General features: G+C 41.1%; 1 protein-coding gene across 1 annotated transcript in view; it reads left to right on the top strand.

The window, feature by feature from the left end:
• Nucleotides 1-13,208, top strand: part of cd2ap (CD2-associated protein) — a 163,847-nt gene extending 150,639 nt beyond the window's left edge. Inside the window, 6 exon segments of the mRNA XM_055635595.1 lie at nt 3,924-4,057; nt 4,494-4,609; nt 7,491-7,586; nt 7,690-7,841; nt 9,019-9,082; nt 11,835-13,208. Coding sequence (XP_055491570.1) covers nt 3,924-4,057; nt 4,494-4,609; nt 7,491-7,586; nt 7,690-7,841; nt 9,019-9,082; nt 11,835-11,876 — 604 coding nt within the window. The 3' untranslated portion in view covers nt 11,877-13,208.
• The last annotated feature ends 566 nt before the right edge of the window (nt 13,209-13,774 follow it).

Raw genomic sequence — 13,774 nt, 5'->3', positions numbered from 1 at the left:
CATTTCCTCACCTAATTCAAAAACACTCTTTTCAGATTTGAGAGATTTTCCACACATACACCTCTGCTGACTATTCCTAATCAGTCCTTCCCTTTCCAATACTGGTAGATAGTCTTCCCCCAGAATCTCCTCTAGAATTCCCCACCACTGATGTCAGGCTCACCGGATTGTAGCTTCTAAGCTTATCTTTCCACCCTTTTAAAATAAAGATATAACATTAGACACCGTCAAGTCTTATGATATCTGATTCATGGCAAAAGATGATGCAGATATCTCTGCCAAGGCCCCTGTAATTTGTTCCCTAGCTTCCCACAGTATCCTAAGGTATATGTAGTGATGCAATAGGGATTTATTCACATTAATTTGCTTTCAGACCATCAGCAATTCTTTGTTTTGTATTGTGGATATGTACCAAGACATCATTCACTTTTCATTTCTCCCATTCCTTAGTTTCCATGGCCTTCCCCTTGGTAAACACAGAAGAGACATTATTGATTTAAAACCTCAAGTTTAAATTCAAGTTTAAAATCATGCATGTATTATGTTTTGATGAAGGCAGAGAGGTTGGAGAATACAAAGGAGTATATTTCAAATGGGCTAGTGTCCTAGAGAAACCAAATAATGTTATGATGAGGTAGTAATGAAAGCTTGTTAAATCTAAAAATTAAAAAAAAGCTGGAAATGCCTAGCAAGTAAAGTAGATCCATAGTTAGAGAAAACTAAGTTAGCATTAGATTGATGACTTTTAATCAGAATTGACCAATTTGAATTGTGTTAATAGCCTGGAAAGGCCATCTGTCTGAAATTGCTTTGTAAATACAGGTGCACAACCTTTTATCCGAAATTCCGGAAACCGAAAAGCTCCAAAAATCGGACATTTTCGGTCCTGGAAAAAAGGGAGGGTATATTGCCCAGGAGAGTAGGAATCCCTAGACCTAGTACAGTGAGCTTCCACCGATGGTCGCCCGGAGAGGTTCCGCGGTCACCTCTCCGGATGACCCTCGGTGAATGCTCACTGAACTAGGTCTAGGGATTCACAAAAATGCTAGAGAAACTCCACGGGTGCAGCAGCATCTATGGAGCGGAGGAAATAGGTAACGCTTCGGGCCGAAACCCTTCCCCAGACTGCCCTATCAGTCTGAGGAAGGGTTTCGGCGAAGGGAGGGAAGAAGAGAAAAGAGAGAGGAAGGATCTGCCGGAGTGGGTGTGTGTTTGTTTGGCGGAGTCTGCGGGGAGAAGGGAAGGGAGGGAGGGAAGGAGAGGTCCAGCGGCGGGAACGGATGCCTGGGTCCGGGCGTGAACTGAGGCCAATGTTTGTAAACGTTGCTGCAACCCCCGGCCCGGCCCTCCGTGTATTGTTCACCGCGTCTTCCTGGAGAGAGGGGGGAGGGCGGGAGCCGGGGCTGTGTGCGTGAAGCACGGCGACTAGAGGGACGGGAGAGCTGCCCCGGGAGCGTGAGGGCACCTCCCCCTTCTCCATTCCCCCTCACACCCTCCTCCCCATCTACCCCTTTCTTCCCCCTCTACCTCTCTACTCTCTCTCGGCCCGCAGCGATCTGCCGGACATGCTGTGTGTGTGTGTGTGTGTGTGTGAGTGTTTGTTTGGCGGAGTCTGAGGGGAGAAACGCCAGCACTAAGAGCGAGCGAACGTGCGGACAGACAGACAAAAGCAACGATCATAGGTCGGAATAGGTGACCAAAGATCTTTGTAGGTGACATTTCGGGTCGAGACCCCTCTTCTGACTGACTCGGGGGAAAGAGGAGCAAGAGCTATGGACGGTACTAAGGACAAGTGAATGGAAGATATACCGATATCTCCCTTTTCCCTTTCCCTTGACTATCAGCCGAAGAAAGGGTCTCGACCCGAAATTTTACCAACGCCGCTTATGAACATCCGTTCGTCTTGCTTTCGCTCGCTATTGGTGCCGGCGCTTCTACCCTCATGGCAATTGAAAAAGTTGACCCGAAATATCACCTATTTCCTCGTATTCCATCAGAAATGTCTATCCATTTACTCCAGACTTTTGTGTCTAATCAACTGTATGTGCCGTTTAAAAAGTACAAGGCATGTTTTAAAAAGGAAGTGATAAAAAACCGTCTAAACTGTTCCCCCCGCAACGCTTAACTGAAGTCGGGTCGGGGTCGCAATCTTTGGACCCCTGGGGGTCCAAACGAAATGCGTTTCTGCAGCCATCATCCCCTCATGGCCATCACATAATTGTGATGGAAGGCCAAAAAAACGTATCTCTCCACTGCACTCTCCCCCCCCCCCCGATGTCACAGTCAAAGTCAAAGCCCCCGGCTGGCGATGGCGATTGTCCCGCGGCCATATCGCACACCTATTTGGAGCCCCCGGTGTGCACTCGCAAAGTCCCGCAGCCGTTCCATCGCGCGGGCAGATGGTGTTAGCCCCGCTCCAGCTGATTTCGACTCCAACACGGGCCTTTTTCGCCGTTGCAGCAGCCCGAAAGCGCGTCTGTCCAGGGAGCCGCGCGGGGTCGTCCGAGCCGTCCGCAATAGCAGCCTCCGACTCAGCAGTATGGCAGCCGCAGCAAAAAGTACAAGCTCCATCCGGTCTCGCCAGTTCCGCGACGGCAACGGTAACCAAAGTCCCCGAAGTCCTCGATAAAAAAGGCCGGTCTCCAGAGCACACACTCCAGAGCAAACATTTAACAACACCCCCACACACACACCCCAACATTCCTACCCAGCAACGCTGCGACAGGCTGCAGAGGCCGCTGCTGGCCAAGCCGCGCCGCCTCCGGTTACTGAAATGACGGAGGTTACGATCCGGTGCGGACTTCACGTCAGTTCATTGTATTTCGCAGGAATGGACCATCTTGCGCGCTATAAGATCTTTGCTCCAATTGATTTGATTACTCTAGCGCGGGGCCCCCTTAGGCGCGGGGCCCAATTGGGAGAAATAGGTCCTATCGGCTAAAGGCTGGCCCTGACCGGGTAACTGCCGGGATCGAGGCGCAAACTCGCGACCTTGCGGCCACGAGCCGAGCACTCTACCACTGAGCCACATGTTAAAATCTACGCTAAAAACCTTCCGTTCGGAAAACCGAAAAATCCCGAAATCCAAGAAGTGTCTGGTCCCAAGGCTTTCGGATAAAAAGTTGTGCACCTGTACTTTATTGGAATCACAACAGTGTAGCTAAACATGTCCACTGATAGTTATAAACATGCCCCTGTAGATCCTGAAAATATGATTCATCCAGATGTATAGTCCAGTGGTATTTGATAATTATATCTGATTGGTATAATGTTCAGATTGTGCTGTTGATGAAAATAATGCTAACTGTGTTACATTCATAATAGGGAGGACCAGCCTTTTTTCTTCACTGCAGGCAATATTAGAAATTTAGGTTGAATAATTATATAATGTTATCTATGCTACAAATTGTTCAGCCCCCTTATTTACTTGTCATGGTCCTCTCCAGTAATGTTATCCTCTCTAATGCCAGTCTAATTAATTGGTGCACCAAATTGGATTAACACGTATCTCTAGTCAATTGCAGTAGCAGGCAAGCAAGCAATAAAGGTCCTTCGATTCTAAGTGAGAGTAAGAGAAGTGGATGTTTCTGGAGATTTTGCTGGGATTCACTTGAGTGACATGTTAATCTGTTCTTTATTAATTTAGTGTGCACAATTAAGACTGTAAACAGGGAATGCATATGCTCTGTTATTTTAGTCCATTTTGGAGATTAGAGACAAGTCTAAAAATGACATCGCAAGTGATTGTTAGACACGATTTCGGATCAGTCACACATCAGCAGGAGCAATGTAATAATTTTGGAACCTCTCTAATAACTATCATGCAAAAATTACTGACAATTGAAATTATAGATTGTATAATCTTGAGTGATTGTCTTCAAATATATGATCAATCATTTAACAAGTTCTGTTTCTTTTAATAGAACAAATGGAGAGGTGCCCTGCAATCGACCAAAGCCAGATCTTGATTCAACAGTGCTTAGACCAAAATCGGACCTAGTATCATCGATTATTCGACCAAAGTCAACAGAAATACCTGACAAAGCTCCTGACATTGGTAAGGCCCTGAATAAAGTCCATTGTAGATTTGGGAGCAGGAATGAAAAGTTAATGTGCATGCTTTCTAACACTGGACCACATTATAATGTTAACCAAATGATCATTAGAAAGCAGATGTGAATTAAAACTAGATTAATCTATAAAGTAATGCTTGATGCAATTTTCATGGATGTATTTGACAAACTAATCTGATTCTAAAAATATAGTTGGTAGTTGTGGTTTTGATATTGGTGTTTACTAGTAGTTCAAGTTCTGCCACTTCACTGCGTTATGTAACGTTACTAAACTATTGACAGCCCATTTTACAGTTTGGTTAGTAAATATTTGATTCGTGGTTTGTTACCAAACTTTTAGAAATTGACATAGCTAGTCCCATTTGTAAGGTTTTGTTGTATTTTATAACTGGATAATATAACGTGTTGTTTCTATTTCAGATCTCATCAGCTTTGACACCGTAGAGACCTACAGTGAGAAACTTACTCATCCAACAGCCAGCAGGCCGAGAATGCCAGGACGAAGGCCACCCAGTGTTTTTATTGTCGGTCATCCCGTGAGTTCCTTTTGATCAGTGTTGACTTGGAGGATTGGTATTTAACTTTTTTTTTAAACATACAAAAAAAACCATTATGAATCCTTGTAGCCTCTGGGCTGAAAATGCTGTCTCGCTAGATGTCAAGCCATATTAGCAGGACAGCCCCAAATTCCTGTCCTAGCCTGCACCAAGTTAAGTTAGTAATGGGATGAAATAAGTACCTTTGGTACAAGGCAAAGGAAAGGAGCCATCAATTCTTGTTCATTGTCACTCACTAGCTGTCACTGTGAAGTTTTAAACTAGAAGGCTCTTGACCTGAAACGTCACCTGTTCCCTTTTCTCCAGAGATGCTGAGTTATTCCCACTTTTGTGTCGTATCTAAGAAATAATGAAGTTTGGCTGTGTGGTGGCCTCTGTCAAATACTCAATATCCACTCTGCAATAAATGCCATATTTTCCGATGCATTTGAGGGCTGTAATCTTAAACATGTAATGCCCCTGTCCCACTTAGGACACCTGAACGGAAACTTCTGGAGAATTTGCGCCCCTCCCAAGGTTTCCATGCAGTTCCCGGAGGTTTTTGTCAGTCTCCCTACTTGCTTCCACTACCTGCAACCTCCGGCAACCACCTGCAACCTCCGGGAACCGCACGGAAACCTTGGGTGGGGCGCAAAGTCTCCAGAGGTTTCCGTTCAGGATTCCTAAGTGGGACAGGGGCATTAGAGCAAGTCAGCAGTATCAGGAAAACATGGCACAAATCTGGAGAAAAAAGCTCTGACTTGTCCCCGCAGTGAAAGGTCGTGTAAGGAGGAAACAGAAGGAAAGGGGGAATTTGAGGGCTAAGGTTTGCAGGGACGAACTTTGGGTATAGGATTTGCAAATTGGGACTGGGGTAGTAAATGAGGGAGAGCAGGAAATCCGTGGCACAGTTAGCAAAGGTCTGCAGAGAAGTACAGATAGGTGGCACCATTGACTATGGGTTGAAGAATAAAATGGCAGGGATGACTAAATTAAGCAAAACCAAGTGTTGGAGGAACTGAGCAAATCAGGCAACATATCTGGCCCAATTGGACAGAGGCTATTTTGGGTCGGGACCCTTATTAAGAAGTTTGTTTACAAGAGTTGGAAAAGGAGATCTCTTTTATCGTTTACACTGCCTTTGTTTTTATCTGAACCAATAAACAGTTTAAGATTTAGAAACGGAAGAACTACAAATGCTGATTTATACCAAAGAAGGAAAATAATAGGTGACATTTCTGGTCGGGACCCTTTAGTCTGATAGAGCCATGGTGTTATTCTTCTAAGACCCCATTATTAATAACAAAATGCCCTCATGGGAATGATTGTACTGTATCCTTTTCAAGAAATAATCATGATGGTTTTCTATTGAGACATACAAGACCTATGCCTTGGGACATTGATTACTTTTCAATTGGTATTACGTTATATACCCAGATCACGAGCTAGACTAAACGGTTAAGGCTAATTGTCTTTATTTTGATGCAGGTTAAACAGACAAAGCCATACTTAACACCTATCTCTATTTCAGGCACGTGCTGTGAGTAATTACTCAGGGTAGGCAGGCGGATTAAAAAAAAAAAATCATAAACCGCGCATGCGCAGATTGTTCTCTCATTAAAAATTAAAAATAAAAATAAGTAACAATTCAATTTGCCCAAGGCTTCTAAATCTCCTTCATTTTTTAATTACTGAATGGGTGGGGGATGAAGGATGAAGGCAGGTGGAGAGATGGTGGGAAAAACAGGAGCACATCGGGACGTTGAATCAGTTGTCATCTTATTGAATGACAATACTAATTCAATTGGAGGGAGAGTTCCTTTCACAGCATGTGGAGAGTCTGTGCCAGGGGTTAAAGATGCGGGGAGGGCAGGATGTTGATAAGGAGAGGGTCTGAGATCATATCAGACTCACTCACCGCTGCCGCAACGCTCCGGGCACGGACAGCAGAACTGGCCGCCGCTTCTGGGAAAGGAAGCAGCTCGGGTGACTGCGAGTGGCCGCCGGGACCCGACAGCAGAACCGGCTGCCACTTCAGCGCCTTCTGCCGGCCCGCTCACCTCTGGCAGTGCTCTCCGTCTGAACACCTCTCACCTGCCGCTCGCTGGCCTGAGTGAGGTTGGCGAACGGCAGGAGAGAGGCTTTCAGATGGAGAGCACTGCCAGAGGTGTGCGGGGACCGGCAGAATGGGCTGTCCAGTCCTGGCGACCACTCGCAGCCACCCAAGCTACTTCACTCCTCCGTGCCCGGAGCGTCGCAAGTGGGTTACTGGCCCTGATCCCCTCCTTCACAACGCTCCTGCCTTCCCCGCAAATTTACCCCATGCCAGACTCCCCAAACACTGTGAAAGGAGCTCTCCCCCCCCCACCCCGGGAAATACAGTATTTAAAAACATAAAGCACCAAGAACGGCATGTGGGCTGCACAGACCTTCAAGGGATACAACTGCTGCGGTTGAAAGGCACGGAGAATTATGCCTACCTAAGAGATCGATCTCTTAGATAGGCATAATTCTCCCATGCCTTTACTATTTATATTTAATGATTACCATGTCATAATTTTAGTCAGGGTAGGCAGTGCCTACCTTGCCAACCCTGACGGCACGTGCCTGCTCTATTTCATCTGCTACTTGAATTGCTTCGTTTGACCATTTCAGTCACCAAAGGGAAACTGTGACTAGTTTCATATAATGGATAGACCTATCATTGGGATTGCATTTTTAAAGGTATTTGATGAAGGGGTTTTAATTTGTTTTAGTAGGTTTTTGTAGTTCATGAGCATAACTGAAAGAAGGCTTTGTATAAATGGAGAAGCAGGGCAATCTGTCAAATAATAAATAATAGTAATTTAATCAGATTCTATTAACATTTTATTTTTTTTAGGCTTCATTTGAGAGTCCTTTAGATAACATTTCTAAAATCAAAGAAGAGGAAGAAGAAGTAACTGCCAAACCAAAGCCTTCTGAAATAATTAAAAAGGTATGGTGTTGGCCAAATAAACATGTGCAATAGATTCTGAAATCTTTGAATATGTTTAAAATGGCTTATCAATATTATGACCTGTTCTTCCACTGTGTTTCAGCCATCGTTCAAACAAAATACTGGAATAATGAATGCCATTGAGGTGAAGGATGTAACTGAGGTAGATTATAGGAACAAGACCACCATAGAAGACATTAAAGCACAAATAGCTGACCTGATGACATTGGTAGAAAAACTGAAGATCCAGCACAAGTAATATCTTTTGTATTAATTATAGTTATTTCTGATGAGACCAAATTATAATTTCACTTTGTAGTCTGTTACAGCTATTGTATTACTTTAGTAGTTTATTTATTTATCCATTTTTAGTCCCATCTTTTCTCCTTCATGAACCCCTACATCTAGTCGGCAACCAAGAATATTTCTTGGAATCCTTAATTACTGTTGGACAAGGAGGCAATTAAGTACAGGGTATATATCTTTTTTTTTTTTGCTGCTATTGTAATCACTTCCTGACTGAATATTTGGCAGTGAGATTAACTTCAAGAAGACCATCATAGTTTTGTGCAATTGAATTTGAAGACTGTAGATATTAAAATAAACTAATGTGAGAATCAATAAAAAAAACTGTACTAATTTGGAATATAAATTTACCAGACATAAGATTGCACTGAAATTTGTTTAGCAAAACTGCTTGAATTGTTTCCACTTTCATAAACTAGCAAAATATCTGAGTGGATGCATTTATTACTTTAAGATCGACAAATAATTATGGAAACATTGTGAATTATTTAAATAGCCTTATTTTTTGCATTTAATTTATTGTAAATTAATATGCAGTTTACTTGACTCTTATCTTTCTATATAAAAGGTTCCACATGACTTCAACACATTCCTGTTTACCTGTCACTGCTTTTCATTTTTAGTTTGTTCTTCGGGGCTGGCTACTTTTATTATCCAAAGAAGCTATACTACAGGAGAAATTGGGGAAAAATAGATTGGAGACTTCCTTCATTACTTTTTCATCCAAAGAAGCAGGAGAGATTTGATGTGTTTATTTTCATAAATGCAGTTATCTCCAAGTCATCTCAACCTTTCTACCACTGCACTGTAATGGTGTACAAAAATAAATTGAGAACACAGTGTATTTAAATTCAATACTAAACCCAGTGTAGTACCCTAATAAAGTTTTGATACTACCAGTTTCAGATCACATCTTTTTACCTCGTTCCTATGGCTGGCAATTCCATGAGTTCATGTTTGAAGGCTTTTTCTAGATTGTGATTTCCCTCTTCATCTTAAGAGCTGTAATTTTTGTTGGAAATTTTGATTTAATGAGGTTAAAGATCACTCAAACCTGCTTAAAAATTATATCTGATACTGGGAAAGAACTATCCAAAGTAACAGGACATTTATGTGTTGTCCACAGGAAAGAACTAACTGAACTAAGGCATGAATTTGAAGAAGAAAAGAAACACCGAATTTCTTTACAGGTAAAAAGGAAAATTAGCAGATTTTAATGGTTCTACTTATGCGATTTAATTCATAGTTTTCACATTAAGTTTTCAGAACAAGCTTTGCATTTTACTGTTGAATTATTTTATTGTACAAAATGGGCATTTTCACAGCATTGTGCCTTTTATAGGTTTCTAAAAGAGCTAATGCTTAGTCTTGTTCACACATGTGAATTTTCTTTCTCCAGTTTCAATCTAAAAGTTCTAGATTCTGCTTCTGCTTACCTTCTGTGTTGTAACAATTCTTCCAGAAGGAAAAATATGCTGACCACTTTATACTTTTTTTCTGGAACATTTTTGTTCATACTCTCTAGTTATTAATTCGTTGCTTAGTGGATATTTTTAGCCATCAGAAAATTCATCGTAATTTTGGATATCATCACGTTACAATGGTTCTTTATTATCACATAGAATCAGAGTCATAGAATGATACAGTGTGGAAAATGGCCGTTCGGCTCAACTCGCCCACACCAGCCAACAATGTCCCAGCTACCCTCGTCCCACTTGCCTGCGCTTGGTCCATAACCCTCCAAACCTGTCCTTTGCATATACATGTCCAACTGTTTCTTAAATGATGGGATAGTCCCAGCCTCAACTACCTCCTCTAACAGCTTGTTCCATGCACCTACCCCACTGTGTGAAAAATTTACCCCTCGGATTCCTATTAAATCTTTTCCCCTTCACCTTGAACCTATGTCCTCTGTTCCTTGATTCCCCTACTCTGGGTAAAAGACTCTGTGCATCTACCCGATCTAGTCCTCTCATGATTTTGTATACTTCTCTAAGATCCCCCTTATCCTCCTACGCTCCATGGAATAGAGACCCAGCCTACACAACCTCTCCCTATAGCTCACACCCTCTAGTCCTGGCAACATCCTCGTAAATCTTTTCTGAACCCTTTCAAGCTTGACAATATCCTTCCTATAACTTGGTGCCCTGAACTGAACACAATCTTCTTAATGCGATTTCACCAACGTCTTATACAACTGCAACGACCTACCAACTTCTATACTCAATACTCTGTCTGATGAAGGCCAAAGTGCCGAAAGCCTTTTTGACTACCTTATCTACCTATGACTCGACCTTCAAGGAACCATGCACTTGTACTCCTAGATCAATTTGTTATCCATTCAGCTATCTCTCCTTGGATCCCATGAGATCTAACCTTTCAGAGCATCCTATGAAGCGTCACCTTGTTGAACGCCTTACTAAAGTCCATGTACACATCTACGGCTCCGCTCTCATCAACCATTTTGCTCACGTCTTCAAAAAAATTAATCAGATTTGTGCGACATGACCTCCCACGTACAAAACCATGCTGACTGTCCCTAATCAGCCCTTGCCCATCCAAATAACCATGTAACAATTACAGCACGGAAACAGGCCATCTCGGCCCTACAAGTCCGTGCCGAACAACTTTTTTTCCCTTAGTCCCACCTGCCTGCACTCATACCATAACCCTCCATTCCCTTCTCATCCATATGCCTATCCAATTTATTTTTAAATTATACCAATGAACCTGCCTCCACCACTTCCACTGGGGGCTCATTCCACACCGCTACCACTCTCTGAGTAAAGAAGTTCCCCCTCATGTTACCCCTAAACTTCTGTCCCTTAATTCTCAAGTCATGTCCTCTTGTTTGAATCTTCTCAAAGGGAAAAGCTTGTCCACATCAACTCTGTCTATCCCTCTCATCATTTTAAAGACCTCTATCAAGTCCCCCCTTAACTTTCTGCGCTCCAGATAATAAAGACCTAACTTATTCAACCTATCTCTGTAACTTAGTTGTTGAAACCCAGGCACCATTCTAGTAAATCTCCTCTGTACTCTCTCTATTTTGTTGACATCCTTCCTATAATTGGGCGACCAAAATTGTACACCATACTCCAGATTTGGTCTCACCAATGCCTTGTACAATTTTAACATTACATCCTAGCTTTTATACTCAATGCTCTGATTTATAAAGGCTAGCATACCAAAAGCTATCTTTACCACCCTATCTATATGAGATTCCACCTTCAAGAAACTATGCACGGTTATTCCCAGATCCCTCTGTTCAACTGTATTCTTCAATTCCCTACCATTTACCATGTGCCTGTATATCCTATACCTCAGAATACTCTCCAGTAATTTACCAACTACAGATGTTAAGCTCACATTCTTTCACTGTGACTCACCGTCTTTCTCACGGTTTGAAAGTCCATGAGAAAGAAGGTGTCACAGCGAAAGACAGTTTAAAAAGAGGGCCAAGACCCGGATTCAGTGTTCCAAGGTATTGCTTCCAAGTATCACGTGTACCAAGGTATAGTGCATACAGTTGAGTAAAAAAAATTGCCATGCATAAATATAATCCCAGGTTAAATCCAGAAAGTATAGAAACAGCCCACTGAGTCAATTTGCAAGAGTTGCCAGGTTTTGGTGCAATTTTCAACGTTTCAACTGCAGCTAGCCATAAAGGCACCTTTATTTGAAGGAATGGTGCCCACATTTTTCTGCCCACTGCTCATGATTAAAGTCCATCATCATCGGTATTATCTTCCCTAAAGCAATGTGCTCAGAACCAAATACTGCAGCTGAACCAATAACTTGTGCAATATCCTACCAACATTCTTAATTTACTGCATGTGTGAAGGATGTCCATTTGGATATTTCTTCCAATTAAATAGAATGCTATTAAATTATATTTCTTTACATCACTAAAGATAATAATATTGTTTTCTCTATTTACAGCTGGAGGTAGACAAACTGAAGAAAGCAGTTCAGCCTACATGAACTACATTTTATTCTCGATTTGGTACAACTTGTCAAGCTTCAGATGCTGCCGCAAGTAACCAGGAAGACCAATAATTAGAAATGGCTTTTCACTTTTATTATGATTATGCTCCTTTTTTGAAAATGTCAGATGTGATGATCTTTATAATGATGGGTATAATTGTATGATGTAAATTTTTTGCCAATGATAATTAATGAGGCCTTATCTTGTATTGTTCCGGAGTGGCAGACACACATTCACGGTGGATGTGGGTTTGTCTACTGTACTACTGAATCTGTATAAAGGGGGAAAGATGTTAAATTTTTAATTAAGATGTAGTTTAATTTTTTTAATGAATCTGCTTTTGTAGTTATGCAAAACTATAAGATTTACACATTTTCTGCTCGAGAGTGGGGGGAGCTTATTAGATATTAGAAGATCTTTGTCTATTCGGGGAAAGGGAATTTAATTTTGCTGTATACAATTTATTTTAGCAATCCTACCCAGGTTAAACACTATTGTGCCTGATTGAAGCCTACAGATGAAAGTATTAAATGAATATATAAAGTTGGTGTTCAAGGGGCAAAAGATTATGGACAACAGACCAATTACCTATGCAGAGTAGACTATGTATTTTCATATAGAAGGTTATATTGCAAATGTAATTGTTGTTTATGCATTATTTGCCATAAAGGGAGCTTTTGGCATAAATGGATCTGAGGAAATAAGCAAACACCCCATGTATCTTAAGTATAGTCTTCTTTGATGAATTATAGTTCTAAATATTTTCTACTCCTGTTTTACCTGCTCCTTGTTTTCTGTTCATTTAACATTCTCACTATGATAAACAAATCTTCCTGAAAGAGAAGAAAGAATATATATATTTGCATTTACACATTTGTTTTTATTTTCCGAGCCCTCTGCTCCCAGTATGGTTTGAAACCAAGTGTTCTTGGGGACTGTCTTTCAGCAGCTCTTGCTGACACGAAGCTCAAAATAAATTATCACAAATGACAATCATTTAAAAAAAAATCAATATGTTGATGTGTCTTTCTCGTCTGTTACACAGCCATACCAAGACCGTGCAATTCATTATGTAAGTTCCTCTGTTATATTTGACATAACTAGTATTCTGTTCCTTATGAATTCTTTCAATTTATATTTTTCCTCTTGGTTTTCTTTTCAGGAGTTACCTTTCATTAAAGAATGATTATAATACTTATTTAATCCATGACTGAAGTCTCTATAAATGTGGTTTCTTCAAGAATACGTTTACAGATGTTGTATAATAATGCATACTCATTCCAAATTTTACGTATCCATATTAAAATGAAAAACTGACGTCTTAAAAAGTAATTATTTTTTTTCCTTTTGTAGTTCTGAGCAAACTGACCTGGAATTAAAAAAAAAAAAAGACAAAAGTGCTGGAGTTAATGCAATGAGTTAGGCAGCATCTTTGGAGAACATGCCCAGGACATGTTTTAGGTCGGGATCCTTCTTCAGACTGACCTGGAATAATACTGAATTCTGTCAGAGCATAGATTACATGGAGATAACCAATTGCTCCATAATGTGCTACAGTGATGATCACAAACATAAATAATCCTTCCCTAACCACTTATTTATAGAATGGTCATAGTAAAGAGTAAATCCCATTTTATATGTAACAAACTCTCTGGTTGTGAAATACTTCTTCAGTTGCCTACTTCAATCTCTTTTTGGTGTGAATTACATTTAATCTCACCATGAATTGCCTTTCCATCCTGATACAAAGATTGTGTGCACCACATTTCCTAAAAAAAACAAAGTTCACATTCTATGCCTTAAATTCACTAATCTTGTATAATGACTAAACATTTGACCACCTCCTGAGTCCCTTGTTTGCTTTAAATATGCAATATTGAGAATGAGATGAACT

This window comes from Leucoraja erinacea, chromosome 5 (assembly GCF_028641065.1).
Source record: "Leucoraja erinacea ecotype New England chromosome 5, Leri_hhj_1, whole genome shotgun sequence".
Lineage (NCBI taxonomy): Eukaryota > Metazoa > Chordata > Chondrichthyes > Rajiformes > Rajidae > Leucoraja > Leucoraja erinaceus.
The sequence above is the reverse complement of the archived record's forward strand: the minus strand, read 5'-3'. Positions and strand labels throughout refer to the sequence as shown.